The sequence below is a fragment of the Mauremys reevesii genome, linkage group 2 (assembly GCF_016161935.1).
Source record: "Mauremys reevesii isolate NIE-2019 linkage group 2, ASM1616193v1, whole genome shotgun sequence".
In the NCBI taxonomy this organism is placed as follows: domain Eukaryota; kingdom Metazoa; phylum Chordata; order Testudines; family Geoemydidae; genus Mauremys; species Mauremys reevesii.
This window is the reverse complement of record NC_052624.1, coordinates 145,320,777-145,345,137: the sequence shown is the minus strand read 5'-3', so window position 1 is coordinate 145,345,137 and position 24,361 is coordinate 145,320,777. Positions and strand designations below refer to the sequence as shown.

The 24,361-nt window shown below is 59.4% G+C and overlaps 1 protein-coding gene and 1 long non-coding RNA gene across 2 annotated transcripts; both read right to left on the bottom strand.

Annotated features, from left to right (window-relative positions):
* Positions 1-406: 406 nt before the first annotated feature.
* Positions 407-18,102, bottom strand: LOC120397292 (pulmonary surfactant-associated protein B-like). The gene is made up of 10 exons (XM_039522990.1): positions 17,716-18,102; positions 17,101-17,172; positions 16,889-17,014; positions 15,889-16,017; positions 4,546-4,635; positions 2,488-2,671; positions 1,686-1,846; positions 1,183-1,263; positions 851-958; positions 407-541 (listed from the first exon to the last, which is right to left on the bottom strand). The coding sequence occupies exons 1-10, from the start codon at positions 18,100-18,102 to the stop codon at positions 506-508; spliced, it is 1,374 nt and encodes a 457-aa protein (XP_039378924.1). The 3' UTR covers positions 407-505.
* A 2,528-nt stretch (positions 18,103-20,630) lies between these two features.
* LOC120397630 lies at positions 20,631-23,422 on the bottom strand. The gene is made up of 3 exons (XR_005593899.1): positions 23,388-23,422; positions 21,564-21,629; positions 20,631-20,749 (listed from the first exon to the last, which is right to left on the bottom strand). It is a non-coding gene; the product is annotated as an uncharacterized LOC120397630 (long non-coding RNA).
* Between the last annotated feature and the right edge of the window lie 939 nt (positions 23,423-24,361).

Genomic DNA, 24,361 nt, shown 5'->3' with positions numbered 1-24,361 from the left:
TGCCTGGGAGATGCAGCACGTGCCAAATGCTGCCTTGGACCCTCTTTATAGGCACGTGCGGGAGCTGCCCGTTGGGGTTGGCCTGGCCTGGCAGTTCTAGCTGTAGCATAGCCAGGGGCCTTGGACGTGTGCCGACAGCTGCGGTTCGGCACAGGAATCTCGGCCCAGCAGTTCGCACTGGCCCCAGCTGACCAGTTCCAAAGGCAGGCATCTCCCCGGCGAGGAGGCCACATGCGACCTCTGTAAGCCACCATGGTCCTGCCCAAGGACTATCCCAGCAGTGCTGGAGCCGCAGGCATTACCCCTGGTGCCACACACCCTGGGGCAGAGCACAGGCCAGCAGCACTGAGTGGGTAGCCAAGGCTGGGAGGGTGGGGGCAGAGGGGAGGAAATCACTCTCGAGGGGGTGAGATTGAAAGTGGAGGCTGCCTGGGTGGAGGAGAGGGAGGGGCTGGGCTGGCTGCAGGCAGGGGAGAATTGGCTCAGCAGCCTGGTGTGTCTCCAGCTATGCCCAGCCATGGGCCTGGCAGTGCTGCACGGCCTGGAAGGGAACGGGGAGAGGAGACGTTAGAGCCAGACAGGGTCCCCTCCAGCTTCTGCCCCCACGTGGCCCCAGTCTGGCTCCAGCTGGGGTGACCTGCACAGGCAGGAGGAATTTGGGCCCCAGTGATGCTGGGAAAGGGGCCCCCATGGACCTGGAGCAGGTCTTGTGTCCCCCCTCCTACCTGGAATGGGGGAGGTGGGGTGGAAAGGGGGCTCCCAGGGGAGTGAGGGGAGACAAAGCTGTGTGCACATTGGCTAGTCCCTTGCCTGTGTGCCTCTTCCCCTCCCCCCCCGGCACAGTACTCACCTGGCACTGCTTGGCAGTCTCCAGGCTGGAGCACCAGTAGGCTGGTCCCAGCATGCAGCCCTCGGGTCCAGGAGCAAGGCCCGTCCCAGCCTCACACGCGCCCAGTTCCTGTGTGCGGGTGGCAGAGAAAGCACAAGGCCCGTCAGCCTCAGGGGCAGGTCAGGGCAGCCGGGGGGCAGCTCCCCTCTGAGCGGTGATGGAGGGAGCCCGGCTGGGAGCCACAGTAGCTGAGAGAGTCTCTCAGGATTTTCCTTTCAGGTCCTGGTGCCACCTGGCTGGGGCAAGTGGCCTGGATCCCTGGCTGGGGAAGGGGTGTTTGCGGCTCCTCTTACCTGGCACGTGTTCTGGGGGTCCCAGGCCTTTGGCAGCAAGGTCAGCAGCTGGGGCCAGTGCCGCTCCATGAAGCTCTTGCACTGGGGAGGGAGGAGGCAGGTTAGTGTCTCCCCCTGGTCGTCTGTCTGTCTGTGGAGCCCCAACCCCCTCCCCACTGATGCCCTCCTGCCCCCTGGGTGCTCCTTGCAGATCTCAGGGGCATGGCTGGCTTCACCTGTGAGGGTCCCTCTCTTGCAGAGAGACCCCATGGGGCATGGCTCCAAGGGCCGGGAGCTCAGACACTAGCACAGCAGGGACCCCACCTTCACAGAGAGCCCCTTGTGTAGATCCTCCAGCCCCGTTCTGCCTGCCAGGAACCCTACCCATCACGTCACATCCCCCGGCACCGACAGCCACATCCATGGGAATGGGACCCTGGGGAGGAACTGGGAACTAGGAGCCATCTGGGGAGGCCCCTTGGCCTCATCGCTCCTGTGTCACTGCCAGCGGCCTGGGCACCCACCTCCTGCCAGCCCAGGTGGGCACCGCTGCAGGCCCTGAGCAGAGCCACCTCCACGTCTGCCACAGTGCTGTTCGCCTGCACGGCCGACTTCGCCAGGCCCAGGACAGCAACGCAGGCCTGGCACTCGGCGCTCTGGGCAAGGAGCGGCACCAGGGGTGGGTCTGCAGGGGAGACAAGGAGTAACATGAGATGCACAAAGACTGGGGGCAGCGTAGCAGCAGCTGGGGGCTGGCATGAAATACACATGAGCCCCCGGGAACGTCTCCACCCAGTGCCCTGGTCCTACCCCCGGGGGTCATCAAAGCCCAGGACCAAGGCAGCCTGGCCAGGACAGCATTAAAATGCAGCTTATTTAAGCCTTGCCCCATCCCAGCATGCCTTGGTGCCCCAGGCTCCACCTCCCAGCATTGCTCCAGACTATGAGCCCTAGAATGCCTCAGTTCTGGGCTGCAGCCATGACAGCCTAGTACTGGGCCAGGGAATTGCCGTTGAAGGGCCAACACCCTGCTCTCTAGTGTGTCTGCGCTGCACTGTAAGCCCCTGGCTTGAACTTGGGCTCAAGCCTAACACCCCTTGCATCTACACTGTAGTTGTGCTAACCCAGGGCCAGACCCCAGGTCCCTGCAGGGCTGGCAGATCCGAGCTCGAGTTAAGTTGGTGGGTCTGCACACTGCAGTGTGGACGCCAGAGCCTCAGGTTCAAGCACAGGTCAGAAAATCCTTAACCTAGGGTTAAAATGCAATGTAGACACTCCAGCCCCCAAGCCCAGGAGCAGCAGAGCAGGGCCAGGACCAGGACTCACCCGGGCCGCAGTTCTCCACCGTGGCGCACATGAGGAGCATCCCGCAGATCAGCCGCGGGCCCAGCTTGTCTAGGATCAGGTCCAGCATGGTGGTGGTGTATTTCTCCATCAGGCGCTGGCACATGCCACCGATGGTGCCCGGCAGGAGACGGCAGAGCTGTGACATAGACTTGGCGATGGCCCCCTTGGGGAAAGGCAGACAGCTTGAGTCAGTGCCCCACCCAGACTCTCTCACCTCTGGCCCCCCTAGCGGGTGGGCAGGTTCCCCCCTTCCGCCCGGCCAGCTCCCGTTGCAGGAGTGGCTGCAGCAAGGCCCTAGGTAGACTCATTATTTTTTGCTGGACATTTTGGAAATTTCCAGGTTTCATGTTGTGGATGGAAAAACTCCCTGATTTGAAAAAAAAAAAAAAGTTAAAATGATTTTGAGATCAGATTTCAAGGGCTAGATCAAATGCCTCCGTTTTTAAAAGCCAAAGAACTTTGACCAAAACCCAAAGATTTTTACCCATTTTTTTAAACTGAAAATGGTGGTTTTTCATAAAAAAAATCTGGAAAATTCCATTTCTTTTTGGATGGAAAAGACATTATTTGAATATTCATGTCACCCTCGGGGTGGGTCTGCCCCACTGCCCTGCTCTGTGCCCACTTGGCACAGATGCCAGATGCAGCTGCCACTGCAGGAGGCAATTTAGGCTGCACAGGCATTTCTCTGCAGTGTGGTGCCAGAGGCCCCGAGCACAGATGCCTGGCACCATGTAAACAGCTGAGATGAACCATAAGCAGGGCACTAGGGCTGATAGCTCAGAGTTACCCTGGGCATTGCAGTTCTGGGAGGAGCAGAACCTCTCTGCTGCAGAGGAATTGCCACAGGGGCCTTGGCAGTTCCAGGCTCACAGTCTGGGGACCTAAAGTCTCTTTCGAGCTGACTGAGAATTCTCCACTGAAATTAGTTTCCAACCAAAAATGCAGTTTCTACAAACCATTGAAATTTTCCACCCGAAAAACCAAACAAGGGCTTGGTTTTGAGTCAGCTCTCGAGGGGGTGAGACTTAAAGCGGAGGCTGCCCCGGGTGGAGGAGAGGGATCGGCTGGGCTAGGAGCTGAAGCCAGCCTTGGGGAGCAGGCAGGGGAAAGTTGGCTTAGCAGCCCAGTGTGTCTCCAGCTATGCCTGTGCATCTGCCTGTGGTGCCTCATGAGCGTTGGTGTTCTCCCCTACTTGGACTACATCTCCCATGATGCACCATGGTGTGCCCTCTAACCAAGCCATGTGGTGCATCATGGGAGATGTAGTTTGGCTAATGAGTCTGGCCCCTAGGGGAGAGCGCGGGCAGGGGACATGAGGCACCGTGGCACCCTGGGAAGACGCAGTTTGGTGTCAATGTTGAACAGACTCCAATGAAACATGTTTGGAGCTTTTTGTCCCATAAAAACACTTTGATTTTTTTGTCCCAACTTGGGAGCAAAACAAAGGCTGAACTATGAGCATTTCCCACAGGTCCTGATTCCTGCTCCCTCCTCTCCAATTCAAGGGCACCTGGGGTTATTGTCCCTGGGACATTGCCCATTGCCAGCCCCTGCTGCTCCTCCTCGGCTCAGCCAGCCAAGCCAGGCTCCAAATTCCAGTCGCTCTCGGTTCTGCCAGCCCCATCCAGCCCTAGGGCCCAGGTGTGCAGCCCCACCCCTGAAGGTGATTGATGGCACCTCATGCCCAGCACGGGGAGGGTCCAGCTCTCCCGGAGCCGCTCCGGAGTGGCGGGGGGACCCATGGAAGCCATGGAGAGAGCAGGGCTGCTCCCCGAGTCATTTGTTCAGAGCTAAAACACACTTTAGTTTCCTCAGGCATTTCCCACACGGCAGAGCGAGCGTCCCCCACGCCCTGCCCTGGGAGCTGCGGGCTGCCAGCACCTGTACCAGCCAGCGCTGGCCGAGCTGAGACCTGCCTAGCTCATTTCATAGTCTCCCATTTGCTGCCAGCCTGGGCGGGGCTGGAGCCGGTGGCCAGCTCTGGGGTCTCTCCCGCGATGCCCCGGAGGAGAGGGGGGAAGGTGGGTGCAGCACCTTGGGGATGGTGGACTCTATCCGGCCGACGAAGGAGCGGCACATCCAGCACAGCGGGAGCGGGAACGGCAGGTCCTTGCTGTGGCCTCCCTTGGGAAAAGAGAACGGGGTCAGCTCCGGCAGCTGGGGGCTGGCCTGGCAGTGCCAGGCAACCAACCAGAGAGTGGGGCTGGCGTCTGGCCCATGGCACCTGAGCCCCACCTGCGCCCTTGAGCTTCACTCCCACAGCCAAGCCAGGGAGCCCTTCAAGCCAGCCTGTCTCCAGCCACACGTGGCCTGAGGGGACGGGACCTTGGCTGCCTTACACATAACACGATGCTCACTGTTCTGGATCTGGGCAACCCTGGTTTGATCCCCACCACCACTGCGGACCTGCTTGGGGTGTGGCAGCCCAGGGGGTAGCCCCTGTGGGGATGTGGGCTGGGTGGATCTTGTAGCAAGCTCCATGGGTGGGGCAAAGTCCCCCACCTGGACACTGGGTGGTGCTGTCCTCTCTGGTGGCTGGATGCCAGAGATGTTTAGGAGGTTGCTATGGCTGCCTGGATCTGCAGAGAGCCTGACACAATTGCTGGGAGAATAGCAGTGTGTCTGCTACAAAATAATGTGTCTCTAGTTCTTTGTCTGTGGAGCAGATGGAAGAAGCCTGTCAGCCTATGATGGGTGAAAATGTATCAGTTGTCTCCGAATCGATTCTGGACGCAACTGAAGCCCAGAAAGGAAACGTTCCTAAGTCTGTGTCTGCTGGGGAGAACAACATTGTAACTAGGTCACATCCGGTTAATGTCAGAGCTAGTTCCCAGGGGCCAGGCGATCCTAGTGTGTTGCTGAGTAAAGATATGACAACCTTGTCTGATTAGGGTGATATAGTCAGGGCACAAGGAAAGCACGGAGGTGATTTGACTGTTACCCACTGACAGTGTGGAAACTCGTGACAAGGCGGGAATGGCCCCCAAGCTTGTGTGTGTTGTCAGCCAGGAGACCTGCAAAGGGGAAGAGAATGGCTCTAACCTTTCGAATATGGAGTCTAGCAGCTTGCCCGAGAGGAAGTTGTGTGAAAATTTCCCTGATGTCCCAGAGGTAGTTCTGGATTTGAGTGACGCTTAGAAGGAGTTTGTTAAATTGTCCATTGTACCCAAGTCGATTTTGAACATAGCTAAAGCAAGCTGTTGCAGTGTATGGTATTGCAGAAGGGAAGGGATTTCTGGGTGAAGTCTTTGAAGTCTGTGAGAAGTCAGTAGCTGTCCTAGTGGGGGTGAAAAAGAATTGCTCCCTTTGACTCTTAATGAACCATTGTCTCTTAATGGGCCAGTGTTGGTAGTAAACAGTTTCTCTACTAAGAAAAGTGTGTTGGTGCCTAAGGCCAGAGTCTTTCAAATAAAAATGAATCCACTGACTTTGCTTTGGAAAAATCCAGGGGAACTAGCTTAAAGGAGGCTTCATGAATTGAAATTGGAAGTGAACAGTTTGTGTCTCAGGTTCAAAAGTGAGGCCGGATTCCTGGCGTTACACAGCAGAGCAGCCTCGTAAATAGTCCCATAGACACTTTGGATATGTCAGGTGATTGCTTAGTAAGCTCTGATGCATCTGATGCCTTGTGGATGCAGAAATCGGTAGCTGAAAAGCAGGAGAACTGTAGTTTGGACATGATGCTAGAAAATGGTTGTGTCTCTTTAAGGCATGTTGTCCATGCAAATGCCCTAGCTCACAAGAGGGGAACAAAGCTGCCCACAGTGGCTGGCAATAAGCACATAGCTGGGGATCCCACAGATTACGGTGTACCAGAAAGCTCAAATTTCAACCCTCTACAAAGGGAAAAGAAGGAAGGCAAGTTGCCCCTTGAAAGGCAAACGCCCTAACAGACTTGCCTCACTCATCTCTAAAATACCGAAGCCCCGAGGATGTGGTTAAACTAAAAGTCTATGTTAAGAAAACCCTGAGGTAAAGGGAACTCTACAAAGGTAGCTAACCAAAAGATTTGGCATGACAAAAACGATTGTGATTGTGTGTGACATTATGAGTATATAATATCTCATTGAAAGGTGACAGGGCCAGAAAGAGTTAAGTAACTCACCAACTGACTTGACCCATGGGTGAACCTTAAGAATTGGTTAGGAAGATCTGTAAATGAACAGAGCTTTGAAATGCAAGTCTGCATTGTTAGAAATCAAGGGTAGATATTTGTTCAGGGCTTGTGATATGAGCAAACAAGTCTTGTCTATTGCTATAACTTTAATTCAAAGATCAAAAAAGGAATATTAACATGTAGGAAGACACTTAAGGAAAATAGTATTATTGTCTATGTGTCTCTGTGAAGGTTGTGGTAACCTGTATCTGAACTGTTTAATGGATAAATTCTTCTTCGAGTGATTGCTCCAATGCATTCCAGTTAGGTGTGCGCGCCGCGCGTGCACGGTATTCGGAACTTTTTTACCCTAGCAACCCCGGCGGGCCGGCTGGGCGCCCCCTGGAGTGGCGCCGCTATGGCGCTGAATATATATCCCAGCCGGCCCGTCCGCTCCTCAGTTCCTTCTTCCCGCCCGTGACGGTTAGCTGGAACTGTGGAGTGCTCTGTTAGTCCTCCACACCCCTAGCAGTTTCTCCGGTTTTCTTGTACATAGTTAGTTTAGTTCATAGTTAGTTAGTTTAGAGTAGTAGATAAGGAATTAGGGGGGGTCCCCCTCCTTTTTCCCCACCCGGTGGGGCTCATGCCCCAGACACCGGGTTTCAAGCCGTGCTCGGCTTGCCAATGGTTGATGCCCGTTGGGGACGCTCACGATTCCTGCCTCCGCTGCCTGGGGGAATCGCATCGTACAGACAAGTGTCCCATTTGTGCTGCCTTTAAACCGCGGACCAGGAAAGAGCGGGACTCCAGGCTCAAACAGATCCTGATGGAGTCAGCGCTGCGTCCACCGGCACCGCTCCCTACGGCACCGAAATCGGGCTCGGTACGCAGCGCATCGGCGGCACCAACCCGGACCTCGGAGGCGTCCCGTCCACCGAAGCCGGCACCGATATCACGGCGCCGCTCCCCGTCCCCGGCGCGCAAAAAGAAGGCGCCAGCGGCGGCGAAAGCCCCGACTTCGGGACCGGTTGGCCAGCCACTGACAACTTCTGTGGCTCCGGCGGTGGTGGTGCACGCACAGTGCATGGAACCGGCAGCTCCGGCGCCAGAAGAGCCGTTGAGCCCGGCCACCCCCTGCTCCCCGGCACCGCCCGAGGTAGAGCTGGAACTCCCGACCACGCCAGAGACATACTCAAAGGCGCGGGAGCTTATTGCACTGACAGAGGCTCCGAGCCTCCGGCCCCCGGCACCGCCGGTGCGGGCTGTACCTTCTGCTGGGAAACCAGCCATGATGCAGCGCCCAGGCGCCGAGGAACACCGCGCAAGGGTCTACAGTCGGTCCCGCTCGCGCAGTAGATCACCTTCTCGGCGACCTCGCTCCCGGCGCCGATCAACACCTCGGCACCGATCTCGTTCGCGGTACCGCTCGGCGTCGAGGTACCGCTCTCGAAGCCCGGATCGCCGGTACCGCCGAAGGTCGGCCTCTAGGGACAGATCACGGCACCGCGGTGACCGCAGCCCTTCTCGGCACCGTGACCGCAGCCCTTCTCGGCACCGTGACCGCAGCCGCTCCAGGCGCCGGGACCGCAGCTACTCCAGACGCCACGACCGCAGCGCTTCCCGATACCGAAGCCGCAGCAGGTCGCCGTCCCGGCACCGATGCGACCGTTGGTCCCGGTCGTGCTCCCGGTACCGTGAGGACAGACATGGGCCGACGGCACCGCCAGCGGACGCGCACCGGCCATCCACGGGACACTCGATCAGTGCGTCGGCCCCCCAGTGGTCACGCCAGGCATCGGTCGTTTCCCAGGGCGGCAGCGGAGCGGGCCTCAGAGCAGATACCCCAGGTCAAGCCTATGGCCCACAGCAATGGGGTTTCTGGGTTCCTTGGGCACAGCATGAGTCGCAAGGCCCCCCCTTGCCCACTCGACCTCCGGGTTCTGAGCGCCGCGCGCCAGAAGCGACTGTTAGTAAGGCCCCGCCATCGCCTGCAGCAGGAGCTTCGCAGCCACTCCCATCGGTGCAGCCAGCCGCAGAGGTCCCTGCTCCAATGGTGGACGAACCGCCACCAGAACCTACGGGCCCGGGTCTGTCGTCGTCCTCATCACCTGACGAGGCGGTCGCAGGCTCGTCAACAGCGGACCCGCCACCAATAGACTTAAAGGCGCACCAAGACCTGCTCCGTAGGGTCGCGCAGTCCATTGACCTCCCAATTGCAGAGGTGGTGGAAAATGACGACCCCGTTACTAACGTCATCGGGTCGGAGGCTCCAGTCCGGGTGGCGCTCCCCTTTATTCGGACAATTCAGCGTAATGCCAATACCATCTGGCAAACGCCGGCGTCTATACCTCCCACGGCCCGAGGAGTGGAGCGCAAATACTCGGTTCCCCCTACAGGGTACGAGTATTTGTATACTCATCCGACTCCGGACTCCCTCGTCGTCCAGTCGGTAAACGACCGAGAGCGCAACGGTCAACCAGCGGCGACCCCCAAGTCCAAAGACGCAAGACGTATGGACCTCTTGGGCCGTAAGATCTACTCGGCTGGGGGCCTGCAGCTCCGCATCGCCAATCAATCGGCGTTGCTGGCCCGATACACCTATGAGATGCTGCTCTCGCTCTCCAAGTTTACCGAACTTGTCCCGGCGTCCTCGCGACAGGAGTTCAGCGCCCTCCTTGAGGACGGGAAAAAGTCCGCGCGCTCCTCCATCCAAGCTGCGCTTGATTCAGCAGACTCGGGAGCCCGCACACTCGCCTCTGGCGTCACTATGCGGCGGATTTCCTGGCTACAATCCTCCACCTTGGCCCCGGAGGTACAGTACTCTCTCCAGGACCTGCCGTTCGAAACACACGGGCTTTTCTCGGAAAAGACGGACGCCCGTATACAGACCCTTAAGGACGGTCGCGTGGCTATCCGAACACTGGGGATGCACACGCCGGCGACCCAGAGACAACCTTTCCGTAGACAGCCATCCCGGCCGTTCACCCAGGCCAGATCCCGACCATATAACAGCCGCAGGAACAACCTCACGCGCCGCCGACCATCAGGCAACAGGCGCAATCAGTCTCAGACGTCCGCTAAGGCCCCCCAAGGGCCTAAGCAGGCGTTTTGATGGGACGCCCGGGGACGGCTCTTCAGTCTCTCCATCGGATCCTTCCCCTTTGTTTTCGAACTGCCTCTCCTATTTCCTCCCGGCATGGGCCAGCTTAACATCGGACAGCTGGGTCCTACGACGTCCAATCCGGGTACCGCCTCCGGTTTATTTCGCCCCCTCCTTCTCACCCGCCCTCCCTGTCCCTCTTCAGGGACCCCGCTCACGAGCAGGTCCTTCGACAAGAGATCGAGACTCTCCTGAGCTTGGGTGCCATAGAGGAGGTGCCTCCCGACCGGCGGGGCAGGGGTTTCTATTCCCGTTATTTCCTCATCCCCAAAGCCAAAGGAGGCCTCCGTCCGATCCTGGACCTCCGGAAGCTCAACCGGTACCTGATAAAACTCAAATTCCGCATGGTATCCCTGGGGACTATTATTCCCTCCCTGGATCCGGGAGACTGGTTTGCCGCCCTCGACATGCGAGACGCATATTTCCATGTCGCAATCTACCCCCCTCATCGTCGATACCTTCGTTTCATGGTGAACGACAGACACTACCAGTTCGCGGTGCTGCCCTTCGGCCTCTCCACCGCCCCGAGGGTGTTCACCAAGTGTATGGCGGTGGTTGCCGCGGCCCTCCGTCGTCGTCGGGTGCACGTGTATCCGTACCTCGACGATTGGTTGATACGCGGTCCGTCGCGTCAGCTGGTAGCAGACCAAGTGGCCGATATCCTGTCGCTGTTTCGAGAGCTCGGTCTGCTCATCAACTTCGAAAAGTCTGCCCTAACTCCAGCTCAAAGGGTGGAGTTCATCGGAGCGGTCCTGGACTCCCAGTTGGCCAGGGCCTGTCTTCCGCTCACTCGGTACCAGACTCTGGCGGCTTGCATCACGGAGCTCCAAGCCTTTCCCACGACGACAGCGCGGTCCTGTCTTCGCCTCCTAGGCCACATGGCGTCGTGCACTTTTGTGACAACTTATGCCAGGTTGCACCTTCGCCCGTTCCAGACGTGGCTGGCCTCTGTGTACCGTCCACATCGCGACCCCATGGACTTGATCGTCACAGTCCCGAGGGCCACCCTCGACACCCTCAATTGGTGGCTAATCCCTCAGGTCGTCTGTGCAGGGGTACCATTCCGCCCGCCGTGTCCCTCCATTACCTTGACCACAGATGCCTCGGACATGGGTTGGGGAGCGCACCTAGGCGATGTTCACACGCAAGGCACCTGGTCCCCTCCGGAGCTCTCCCTACACATCAATGTACGGGAGCTCCGGGCGATTCGGTTGGCGTGTCAGGCCTTCGAAGCCCATCTCCGCGGCCGCTGTGTCACCGTGCTGACAGACAATACATCCGCGATGTTCTATGTCAACAAGCAGGGCGGAGCACGCTCCTCCCTGCTTTGCACGGAAGCGCTTCGCCTGTGGGACTTTTGCATAGCCCGCTCCATTCACCTAACAGCGTCGTTTCTTCCGGGCATTCAGAACACACTAGCCGACCGCTTCAGCAGGTCCTTCCTCGCACACGAGTGGTCCCTTCGCCCAGACGTGGTGTATACGATCTTCCGAAGATGGGGATTTCCCCAACTAGACCTCTTTGCGTCGGAGACCAACAGGAAGTGCACCCGGTTCTGCTCCTTCCAGGGACGCTCCCGCGGGTCCTTGTTGGACGCGTTCCTTTGCTCGTGGAAGGATCACCTCCTATACGCCTTCCCTCCGTTCCCACTCATTCATCGGGTGCTCCTAAAGCTTCGGAGGGACAAGGCCCGTCTCATCCTGATCGCTCCGGCCTGGCCGAGACAGCATTGGTACACCCTGCTGCTCGAGCTGTCCGTCCGGGAACCCATTCCTCTCCCGTTGTGGCCGGACCTTATCACACAAGACTTCGGCCGGCTCCGCCACCCGGACCTCCGCTCCCTGCATCTTACAGCCTGGTACCTGACTGGTTGACTGGCGCCGAGCAGACCTGTTCGCGGGCTGTTCAGCGGGTCCTAACGGAGAGCAGGAAGCCGTCAACGCGGTCCACCTATCTAGCAAAGTGGAAACGCTTCGCTATTTGGTGCGACCAGAAAGGCCAGAACCCCTTTCTCGTCCCTATTCCGGTTGTCCTGGACTACCTTTGGTCCCTTAAGGAGCAAGGCCTCGCGGTCTCCTCCTTAAGGGTACACCTGGCAGCTTTATCTGCGTTTCGCCCGCCGGTTGAGGGACGCTCCATATTTTCCAACCATATGGTCTCCCGCTTCCTCAAGGGGTTGGACCGGATGTTCCCACCCGTCCGACGCCGGTCTGGGACTTGAACCTGGTGTTGGCCAAGCTCATGGGTCCACCGTTTGAGCCTCTGGCGTCTTGCTCCCTGCTTCATCTCTCGTGGAAGACAGCCTTCCTCGTCGCGATAACATCGGCGAGACGAGTCTCCGAGCTCAGTGCCTTGACTGTCGGTCCCCCATATACTGTCTTCCACACGGACAAAGTCCAGCTCCGTCCGCATCCGGCCTTCCTCCCGAAGGTCGTGTCAGCCTTCCATATAAACCAGGACATCTTCCTCCCGGTGTTCTACCCGAGGCCGCACGCCTCATCTCGGGAACAGCGGCTTCACTCCCTGGATGTCCGCAGGGCCCTCGCCTTCTATATCGAGCGCACAAAGCCCTTCCGGCGTTCGCCCCAGCTCTTCGTTGCAATTGCGGAGCGTATGAGGGGCGAACCGGTCTCCTCACAGAGGATTTCTTCGTGGGTGACGGCTTGTATTCGGGCGTGTTACGATCTCGCTCGAGTTCCACCTCCTCGACTGACGGCCCACTCTACTAGAGCACAAGCCTCTTCGGCTGCCTTCCTGGCCCATATTCCAATCCAGGACATATGCAGAGCAGCCACCTGGTCCTCCGTCCATACCTTCGCGGCACACTATGCGTTGGTGCAACAATCAAGAGACGATGCAGCCTTCGGCTCCGCGGTCCTGCACTCCGCCACGTCTCACTCCGACCCCACCGCCTAGGTAAGGCTTGGGAATCACCTAACTGGAATGCATTGGAGCAATCACTCGAAGAAGAAAAGACGGTTACTCACCTGTAGTAACTGGTGTTCTTCGAGATGTGTTGCTCCAATCCATTCCAGACCCGCCCTCCTTCCCCACTGTCGGAGTAGCCGGCAAGAAGGAACTGAGGAGCGGACGGGCCGGCTGGGATATATATTCAGCGCCATAGCGGCGCCACTCCAGGGGGCGCCCAGCCGGCCCGCCAGAGTTGCTAGGGTAAAAAAGTTCCGAATACCATGCACGCGCGGCGCGCACACCTAACTGGAATGGATTGGAGCAACACATCTCGAAGAACACCAGTTACTACAGGTGAGTAACCGTCTTTTACCCTGTACTAATTGCCAGGCTGTTTGGGAGAAGGAGTTAAGCCTATTGTTTTCTCAGTATAAGAAGCCTGGGACATGATCCTACTTGATCTCAGATCTGCTTTGGGTTTCAAGATGGGGAAACCTTAAGCCATAAGGATTGAGATCCCCAGTCATTGACTGGAGCCACCCTGAATATGGACATTGGACCATAACCTCTGGACTATTTCTAAAAGGACTTTTGGCAACTACAAGCTCACCTCTACTATGCATCTGAACATCAAGAATTGAATTCAAGTCTGTATGTATATTGATCTTTTAACCAACATGTCTCTCTTTTCTTTTTAAATAAATTTTAGCTTAGTTAATAAGAATTGGCTAATAGTGTGTATTTTGGGTAAGATCTAAGTTGTAATTGGACCTGGGTATGTGGCTGATCCTTTGGGATTGGAAGAACCTTTTCTTTTATATGATGAGATAAGATTTTCAGGAATCACCATCATATCTGACAGGTGTGTCTGGATTGAGGCCTGTGGCTGGGCACTTTAAGGGAACTGCGTGGTTTGGACTTCTGAGTAACCAGTGAGGTAGTATAGAAGCTGTTTTGTGCTGGTTGGTAAATCTAAGTATTGGAATAACCACCAGCGTTTGGGGTTTGTCTGCCCCATTTGGTTTTCAGTTCACCCTGATTGAGTAACCTCAGCTGGCTCCTACAGGCAGCGCCGTCACATTGTGATTGTGCACTTGTGACAGATTTGATGTTAATATTAATGTTAATGTTAATTCTTGTAACTAGTTCTCACGGCTGATGCCAAAACCTGTAAAAATGTCTAATGTGTATGACTTATGGGGAAAATCCTCAAACATGTTAAGAGTGGTACATGAAAACATACTGTATCATAGAAACCCTTATGATTATGCTGTTTGGGTCAATAAGAACACACTTTGTATTAGAAAGCCTAATAATGTTGAGGTTTCACAGCTAATGCCTATACACAATTCTAAAACTTTCCACAGCAGAAAAACCATTACAAGCTTGCACTGCTGTGCAAAAAGGGAAACTGAGGTACAACACCTCACCACCTTCATGGCTAAAAGTCAAAGTACGTGCTCTCTGAAAAACATTGATGTCTATGTTAAGTTAACACATAGGCTCAATCCTGAAATCACTAGAGTGTTTGACAGAATATGGACTAAGTTGTCAACTTGGGCCAAAGGATGCATCACTAATTTGGCCTTAGAAAGAATTCAATATAAACACAGCTCATATCAATATTGGGAGGTCCTTTAGGTGTATCCAGGAGCTTCAAATACTCCTGTCTACACCAATCTCACATTGGGGGTGTAACGCATGGCCAGAAAAGGTTAAGCCTCCTGCAGGATAAATGACCCAAATTTAACCTTTAGAGACATGTTTGAAAAGTATGCGAATGGTAATTAGGGCCATTCCATGTTAGATAGGCCAGAACTTTGAAATGCAACCCTGTATTGTTAGCGAATTAGAGGTGATACTAACTGTATGTGTGTACTCATATCTTGTTAAATGTTAGCCATGTAAACAGGCAGTTCCTGTCTGTCATTAGAGCTATTGATTCAGAGATCAAAAGGGAATATTAACATTTAGATGAATCTTGGGTGAAATAATGTCATTGTCTAGATGTCTCTTTAAAGTTTGTGATAAACTGCCTAATGGATACATTGCCTTATGTTAATCAGTGTATCTAATTACCGGTGCTGCTTAGGAAATAGGTCTACTTCCAAGTCTCTATGATTGTCTATTGTTTACCTAAGGACTCCGAGCTGTCAAGAGAAGACCTGGAACTGTATAAAACTCCTTTGGGTCTGGATCCTTTTGATCTCAGATCTGCTGGATGCTTCATGCCGGGGAAGCTTAAGTCATAAGACTGAGCTCTCCAGTCCCGCCTGGATCACCCTGAATATGGACATTGGACTGTAACCTCTGGACTAATTCAGAGAACTCCAAAGCTCCCCATCTCTGCTATGAATCTGATCTCAGAACCGTTCTCATCTCTGTATGTATATTGATCTTTTAACCAATCATCTCTTTTCTTTTTAAATCAAGTTTAGTTTAGTTGATAAGAATTGGCTGTAGCATGTATTTGGGTAAGATCTGGAATATTCATTAACCTGGGAGGTAATGTGTCCGATCCTTTGGGATTGGTAGAACTTTCTTATATGATGAATAAGCTTTTCAGTAATGCTCATCATATTTGACTTGGGTGTCTGGGCGGAGGCCTGAGGCTGGGTTGCTTTAAGGGAACTGTGTTGCTGGCTGCTGGGTAATCAGTGAGGTATTACAGAAGCTGTTTTGGGCTGGCTGGTAAATCTAAGTATTGGAATATCCCTCAGCTTTGGGGATCGTCTGCCCCATTCTTTGCACTTCACCCTAATTGAATAACTTCAGTGTGGCTCCCCGGGACCCCTGTCACATGCCCCAGGGCAGGCATTGAACTCGAGCCTCTGCTTGAGCTAAAGGACCCAGCTGTATGAGCTCCAGGCTAGGTAGCTTCCCTGCTGCCCCTCACAGTGATGGGCTCAGGCTCTCAGCAGACTCAGGCAGCCAGACTGCTCCAGGGGGGTTTCCTTGTCAGTCATCAGGGTTGTCAGTGAAGGTGGGATCCAGGACCCTGATTCCATGGTGCAGGGATGGGCTCATTATCAGGCTGTGTGGTGTCATGGGGCACCCAGGGCACGGGGGGACGTATGGGCACCTAGGCCTGGTGCTGGCCCTCTGTATGGGGGAGCAGCCCCCAGAATTCAGCACATCAGCCCTGCTGAAGTAGGTAGAGGAACCCCACATGGCATCAGGATCGGGCCCAGAGGGGTGAAGGTGCCTGTACCTGGGTCTGACCATCGGGAAGATCCAGGCGGAGACCTTGCAGCAGCTGGAGAACACACTTGTCCTGGCTCTGGTCCTGCGACGGGTCCGTGGGGCACAGGCCCAGGCTGCCGCAGATGGAGGCGGGTTTCTGAGGGGCAGAGCACTGGTCAGTGACACAGGGGGAGCGGAGGGGGTATGTGGGTTTGTGCCCTGGGATCCGCGAGTGACACAATGGGGAGCAATGCCCAGGGGCCCCAGGGCGGGAGCAGAGCCCCCTGAGTTCTGACACTGCCCCGACCCCTGGGGCTGGGAATTCCTCTGGAGGGGCGGATCCCAGTGGTGCAGGGGGCTGGGAACCCCTTGGCTGTGGGGTGTCACTGCCTGCGCCCTCTGCTGGAACTGCCCAGTTCAGCTGTGGGCCAGTTCTGATCCGATCTGCCCCAGTTCTGCTCTCCCGTGTGCCAGGCCGGACTAGCCGGAGGAGAGACCCCTGCACGACAGAGTGACCCCAGCCCATCGTGAGGTGGGGCGACCAGCCAGCACTGCCCAGCCCTTGTGCCCATGGGCACCGGCAGAGCAAGACTGGGGCTCAGTGGGTTGGGTCACCGTCCCCTTGGCACAGCGTCTGCCAGCGAGCCCAGGGCAGGCTCGGGTGCCTGGTGGGTCCAGCAAGGGACAGGGCAGCAGGTCTGGCTTTGGCTGTGGATAGGGTCTAGTGGGGTAGAGCAGACAGGGCTGGGACTCCTGGGTTCTAGTCCCAGCCTCAGTCCCTGACTCACTGGGACCCCGGGTAAGTCCCCCTCCCACTGTGCCTCAGTTTCCCCACCAGCCCATGTCCCAGCGGTGTGGCTGGTGCTCCTTTGGGCTGCTAGCCCTTGGGGGTGGCTTTATTTCCTGGCGTGGTGCCATCGTGCGAGGGCAGCAGCGCCCCCTGTTATCTGATTGGCTGGGCGCTGAAAGTGAGGCAGTGATAGGGATCCCCCACCCCCCGGGGAAGGGGCCAGGCAGGTCCCACTTACAATCTGCCCCTCCAGGCAGGTGATGAAGAGGGTGAAGTACGTGTCCACCACCTTCTGGCAGTGTGGCACCAGGGTGTGCAGGGGCAGCAGGGTGCACTCGTGGGTCAGGTACTTCTGGATGCCTTCCTGTGGGGGGAAGGGGTGTGAGTGGGGCAGAGCCAGCGCCCGCTCCCCCAGGCCTAGCAGAAAGGAGCCCTGGCCCTCCACAGTACCTTGAAGGCTGAATCCTTGGCCATGCGGGTCAGGATGGTGATGACTTGCCCGCAGTCCGCGCACATGTCCTCCTGTGGGGGAGAGACCACGTCAGGGGCTGAGTGGGGTCAGGGCCCCTCTGTGGGGCCCCAGCTGCTCCTCCTTCTCCCCCCACACCCGTCAGCAGGGCATGGCCTGGCGCCAGCGCGCCCAGGGCACCCCCCAGCCCCCCGCCTCATGGCTGAGCCACCAGCCCCCCCAGATCCTGCCTCACGGCTCCCACACACCCCCAGCCATGGCTCCTGCAGGGGCCCCAGGGCTGCTCAGCTGCAGCCCCTCCAGGCCAAGGGCCAGCTGTGGCCACCCCCCTTCCTGGGACCCCGGTTCTGGCCCCACCCAACTCTCTCCCTGCCGGCCTCCCAGGGGCTCCCTGGACAGGGCTGGGGCCAAGCCCCCGGGGCTCAGGGACACGCTGGCTGCCCCTAGCCAGGCTCCCCGCTGGCCCTGAACCCGGGATCTGCGGCTCTGACAGCACACGCCTCTGCCTGGCCGCAGCCCCCGGCTGGCAGGGAATGGCCTCCACACATCTCACCCAGCCCGACCGCAGCAGGTTGCGGGGCACGGACGAGACCTGCCTTAGCAGCCTGGTTCCACCCGGCCTGGGCACAGATCTGCACCGTGCCGCACCGCACGGCCGTCGCCAGGCTCCGGCACCAGAACGTCGGGCCCTCGGCACAGCCCTGCTGGGCCAGCGGGCTCCCGGCCAGGGCTAGGGACGAAAGAGGCCAAGGCCCGGTTAGTGACACGCAGCTGGGGCCTGGCTGGCACCAGGGACAGACAGCCTCTGTGCTGGGGCAGCCGTGCTTCGTCCAACGCTCCCTCCGTCCCCCTGTCTCTCCCTCTCTGCATCCCTCTGTCTGTCCTTCCCTCCGCGTTCTCTGGCGCCACGTCTTCCACCAGCTTCTGCTGAATTCACACGACAGCATCAAAGGCAGGACGTGTTTCCAAAAGGGATGCTCCATTTTGGGACAGCAAAGAGCCTGTGGCTGAGCTGGCCAGTCAACACCTGCAAAGCCGACACCAGCCACAGAACGGCAACTGGGCTGCGGGACGTCAGTGAAAGGCGCCTTCAAAACCAGGGGACCAGGTCTGGCAGCCAGAGGTTTCTCTCCCCACAGCCGGAGCCGCCCTTCTAGAGGTCTCTGCATCTCAAAGCGCTTACCCAAGGTGGGCCAGCAGCATTAGCCCCTTTTACAGATGGGGAAACTGAGGTACAGCGCAGGAAAGGGAAGCTATCCAGAGTGAGCAGCAGAGCTGAGATAGAACCCAGGCGTCCTGTCTCCCAGCCCCTGTCCCCCCCTGCTCTAACCACTAGACCCCACTCCCCTCCCAGGGCTGAGGAGAGAACCCAGGAGTCCTAGTCCTGTCCCCTGGACTCTTACACGCTGAGCCCTCCTATATCTGGGCTACAGCTGCCCCTCCGGGCTCTGGGTTAGTCCCACAGCAACCTTATGGCACCCTGGTGCTGCACATGGGGCGGAGATGCAGGGGTCTGCCCTGGGTCCAAGGAGCAGCTCTGGCTCATTGTGAGGAGTGAAGGACTTGGTGGAAGGGCCCCTCCTGCCTCCACCCCATGCGCCCATTGCTGGGGAGGAGATCCAGGCCTGGAGGGCAGAGCTGAGAGAACCAGCCCTGTCCCATTTCCCCCAGCCTGGGGCAGGAAGGTGCATGAAGTCTCGTTTCATCGCTTTGCCAGGGGTCTGGCTGGGTCCCCTACAGCCCACTCCCCATGGCTCAGACATCTCTGCCCCCAGCCCTTGCCGTGTGAGGGGTCCCCCTGCCTCGCAGATGCCCCCATCAGGGGCTCTCCTCGTGTGCCCATCACTCCCCTCCCAGCCCGGGGCCATGCACCCTACTGGCTGGATCCGTGGAGCTGATTCTCGGCCCCAGGCAGCGTAGGGGTGGAGGGCAGCAGCTCAGTCCCTGTGGCTGTTCCTACCTGAGCCTCCGCAGAGCAGGGCGAGCAAAAGGAGCCGGGACCCGGCCATGCTGAGCTCAAGCATTCGAGCACCCGCATCCCATGCCCCTTTTATAGCCATGCTGGGCGAGGGGGGCCCGGCCCGGCCAATGGGACTGTGCCCAGGATCCCCCTGGAGGAGCAGGGGTTTGGCTTGGATTAAATTTAGCAAAGTGAGTGGCTAAGAGGCAAAAGTACTTGGCTGAGGTCCAGCCCCAGTGCCCCTCACTCCCAATCTGCAGCCCCCGCTACCCCAGCCCTGGGCCCCCCAGCTCTGCCGGTGCCCCTCACCCCCGATGTGCAGCCCCTGCTAACCCAGCCCTGGGCTCCCCCCACAGCTCAGCCCTGTAAGGTGCCGGTTGGAGTCTCACTCAGGTTTCTGTCTGTGGTGATGGATGGGGGCCTGACGCCTGTGTGACCCAGCCAGTGCGCTCAGGGCTCAGTCTGTGGCTGAGCCCAGGTCTGGGATCCCCCCAAATGTGGGCCGTGCGACCAGGCCCCCGTGCCTTGTGTCTGTGCCACTTGGCGTAGGGCTCCCTGTGTCAGAGCCCCGGGCTGCACAAGGCCCCAGGGAGGCTGGGGGGCTCTGGGCTGGGAGTGGGGGTTGGACCGAGCAGGGCCAGACGCCTGGTCCTAGATCAGGATCCAGCCCCGCCCGCTCGGAGGCTGGCGCAGCTGAGCAAACAGCCCTGAGTGGCCCATTCACTGCCAGGCAGGGCCGGGGGGAGTTGCCGGTTTGTCCTTCGCTGAGAGCTGGGGGCTGTTTGCTGGGGGGTGGGAGGAGTGAAATGAGGTCACTTGTTTGGCAAGTGCGAATCCCCCCCCAGCTCCGCATTCAGCCTGCCCCTCCCCCGCTGGGCAGTTGGTGCCTGGCCCAGGGCACCTGCCCCCAGGCCTGCGGGAAGGGCAGGCTGGCGCCACAGAGTCCTGGGCTCCTGCTGCCGTCACCCGCCCCCCCGATGGGGGCCCAGGCCCTTGCCTGCCCCGCCCGGGGCGTGTTGACATTGCCCCCGAGGGGCATGGCGCTGTGTGCTCAGGTGCTCGGGCTGTTGGCTTTGGCCTCTCCTGGCGGCACAAGGGCTCTCGGGGGCCAGTTCTTGGCAGCCAACGGCCCCAGGCCACGCCGAGGGTGGGGGCGTTGCTCCCGATCCTGAGGGGGCCCCTGACGGGTGACAGCGGGCAGCACAGCTTGTGCCCAGCCCTCAATACAGAATCGCCTTGAGACCCAGCTCCGTCCCCAGGGGCTGCACACAGGCAGGGGTCCGGGCGCCCCGTGGATCGCTCAGCTGGGCTGGATGGCCCAGGGAGGCTGAGCTGGCATAGAGCGCTGGGGGGCATGGGGCGGGCGCAGTGTGCTGCATGGGAGAGCCCCTGGGAGCCCAGGGCAGAAGGCGCCAGGGGGAGGAGGAGAAGTAGAGCTTTGCTGTGCATTCGCCCCCACCCCCTGGTTATTTGCCTGGTGGCTGAGTGGCGAGAGCTGCACCCACAGGGTGGGGCCGTGGGGCACAGAAAGGAGCCCATGTCCCAATTGCTGCAGGCAGAAGCTTTATTGAAAGGCTGGTTTTCGGGCGGGTGTCACAGCTGGGGGCAGCCGCTCATGCCGGGGCTCTGGGCGCAGCACGGGCTCCACTCTGCCCTGGCTCACGCGGCATCTGAGGAGGAGAGAGAGGCCAGTGAGGGACACACAGACAGACTCAGTGCAGGGAATGGGGGAGTCTGACCCAGGCCGGACAGACCGAAGGGCCATTAGGGTTCACCCCTCTCCCCAAGAGCCCAGCCGATCTCTGGGGCCTCGGGTGACCCTCTCCCGGCTACGTGTGCCCCATCCCAGGGGTCCAGCACCTTCCTCCAGGGCTCCCTGGGTAGGGGGGAGGAGAGCTGGTCCTCATGCTCCCCTGGGCTGGGCGTCCCCTGCGCCCCCAGGAGCTGGCTCAGCTGCCCAGGCACTGGGGTGGGTTGTGGGGCCAGGCAGGCCTCGGCCTTCTGGGGGCGGGGAAGAACCAGCCAGCACTAGGGACCCCAGCTCCACACTGCCCCAGGGTGCCCGGCTGGGCTGGGGAAAAGGCATCTGGTCTGGGACTGGACTCCGTGGCCATGGCAGGATGGGGGAGCTTTGCCCTGCCACTGCCCGGACAGGACCTGCCTTGGGGGCCCCTGGTCCCTGCCCAGGGGGCACAGAAATCCCCAAACGTGAGCCCAGATCGGACAGGGCTTCCCAGGCCCAGGCCCCGCGCTTCACTCAGTGCCCAGCCCTTGGTCAGGGCTGATCGACCCCAGAACCCCAGGGAGCTTGTGACTCTACCCCTCCCCCCTAGTACTGCCCCCCCAGGGATCTGTCCGTCATGCCCATCACCCCGGCATCAGTCCCTCACCACCTGCCCTTCCGCTGCCCTCGTTTTCACCTAGTCAGTGTCACTCTCTGCCCCCCATCTTTGGCCCAGCCCATCCTCCCGGCCCTGTCCTCACCTGGTCCCATGGCATCCGCAGAGCTCTCTGCAGCCGGGGCCCGGGGCAGGCCAGGAACCTTCCACTCTGGAGACCATGGAGAATATGGGTGTTATCTGAGGCAGGGCCCAGCCCCCCAGCTGCTCATAGCCAGGACCACAGACCCTGCATCCCGCTGCAGGGATCGAACCCAGGGCCGTCAGTGCCCAGCCGCTCGCGCCCGAGCTAAGGGTGCAACTCCCTCTGGGCGCAGCAAGCAGCCAGCTGGTGTCACGACAGGGGCCGGCCACTAGAGAGCGACATGCACTGGGCCAGTGCTGCCCATGGGGTCTGGCGCGAGGGGGATGGGGCCCGGGGAGAGGTTGTGGGAAGTGGGTGCGCAGAGCTCGGGGCGGGACAGGAGGTTCTGCAGAGATGGGCTGAGCCCCCTTCCTCCTGGCTGCAGCTGGCAGAGCCCTGGCCCCACACGCCCCTCACAGGAGGGCTGGGAATCCAATGTGGTCTGTGCCTCCCCAGAGGGGGCGCACGGCAGCTGTGAGTGGGGCCCGGAGCAGGGCCTGTGGGTCAGACCAGGAGGTGATCTGTGCTGACACCCCCTGGAAGGAGATTAGCTGGTGAGGCTGGGCCCAGCCAGAGCCTTGGAGATCCGCCCATGGGGTGCTGAGCCCCTTTAGCTCCCCAGACCCCCCCATCCCTGTGAGGGGGGTAGCACATTCCTGCAGGGGGGGGCACCGCGCCCACTTCCGCAGCTGCCACTCTTGTGAAATCGCTTTTCTCCGGAGCGGCTCCTTTGATGCGGGTGGTGCTGCCCAGCCCTGAGCACTCCCTGGTCTCAAGTGCCCTCACGGGCTGGAGATGGTTGTGGGCGCAGCTGAGGGCCCTTTGCAGCGCGGGGTGGGGCTTGGGAAAGTCCTGGGGGAGGTGTCAGGCAGCCATGGGGGGGCCGAGGGGTGACGGCTCGGGGCACTGGCCTCGTGTCAGTGAGAAGGGGCCACGGGTGGTGACTCCCCTCCCCAGTGCTTGTGGGGGATGGGCCTGATCCCTAGAGGGCTTGAACCATCGTTCCCAGGGGCAGACAGGGGGCACGTGCCATGTCTCCTGCCCGAGGTTCCCCCGTCAGCCTCCCCTCCTGCAGCTCCTGGGCTGGCCGCCCCCTGGGAGCCAGCTACAGGCCTGTGGGAGCATGGAGCTAGGTGGGTGCAGCACCTCCCAGCCCAGCTGAATCTCCCAGGGACCCTTGCACCAGGCTGCTGGGCGCAGACAGACCCCGGGGCTCCCTTGGATGCTTCGGGGCTGGGCACCATCCCCGCAGGGTGGGCCAGGCATCTCCCCTGGTGATCGCCCGGGCGCGCCACATGGAGTCACCCTCCAGCCTGGCTGGGTGTTACAGGGAAGCAGATTGGGATGGGGGCTTGGTGCCAGGCAGGGGTCAGGGAGACAGGATGGAGGAGCAGCTTAGGGGGAGGTGCTGGGCAGCAGGGACCCAGTGACCAGCTGTGGGCACCAGAGGGTAGCAGCCTGGCCGCAGGGCTGGGGCTGGGTGACCCCACAGCTCCCATGGCTCAGGAGCAAGCCCCCTCCCCCTCCATTGACAGCAGTGGTACATCCCCTCCCCCGCTGGGTTCCCAGCCCAGGTAGGGGCACCCATGGGCCAGGCTGGGGGAGGTGGGACCCTGGCACACGCCCTGATTTTGGTACCCCAGACCTGATCCCTGGTGGGAGGGGGCGGGAGGCTGCAGGAGAGACCCCAGCTCTGCCCTCCTGGAGCCAGGGGCCCCACAGAGCCAGCCCACTGCCCAGCTCCCAGCGCGCTGGCCCCAGCCCCCCAGGGATCTCACCCCTCACCTGGGTGGCCTTGGCTCTTGCACATCTTAATGGAGACGCAGATGTCGCGGGGCTCCAGGTCCTGGGCCAACCCCTCCTCGATGGGCTGCACGTACCGGTCCACCACCCGGTGGCACTTGTCTGCGAAGCCGAAGCGGAAGGTGGAGCAGATCTTCTTGATGGCCATTGCCACGCTGCTCTGGAGGATGGCCAGGAAGCGTTGGGAAGGCACTGGCTGGGGCCTGGTGCACACCCACCCTCGCACGTTCCCACCTGCCCTTGCACATGCTCACCCACCCTCGCACACTCTCTCAGACATACCCACCCACCCTCACACGCTCCCACCCACCCTGGCACACTCCTTCACACATACCCACCCACCCTTGCACACTTCCACCTGCCCTCACACGCTTCTACCTGCCCTCGCACACTCCCTCATACATACCCACCCACCCTCACACTTCCTCCCACCCTCGCACACGCCTGCAGAATATACCCACCACCCTCGCACACTTCCACTCACCCTTGCACACTCCCTCAGACATTCCCACCCACCCTTGCACTCTCCCTCGCATGTGTTCACCCACTCCCCCATGTCACCTGGCATGTGCCCTGCCACTCTCAGAGGCTCCCTTGCACATGCCCACCCTAGCACACTCACTCTTGGCCCCCCTCCTTGGCATGCACACTCTATCCCCCTTGCACACTCACTGCCCGGCAAGGGGTCCTTACTTTGTTGTGCGTGTTGGACGCCATTTTCTTCAGCTTGCTGATGATTTTTGTGCACACCCAGCACTTCACCAGGGGGTGCCGTTCGTCAGCGCCCTGTGCCGGGACACAGCAGCCAGGTGAGTGCCTCCCAACACATGTCAACCTGTCCGCAGGGGCCGCCTTCTCGGATCCTGGGGCAGTGGGGGTTTGGGCTCTGGAGCTGGCAGGGGGGGAATCAGGGCCCCCCGGGGGGGTACCGTGGGCCCCCCTAAGGGCAGGAGCCT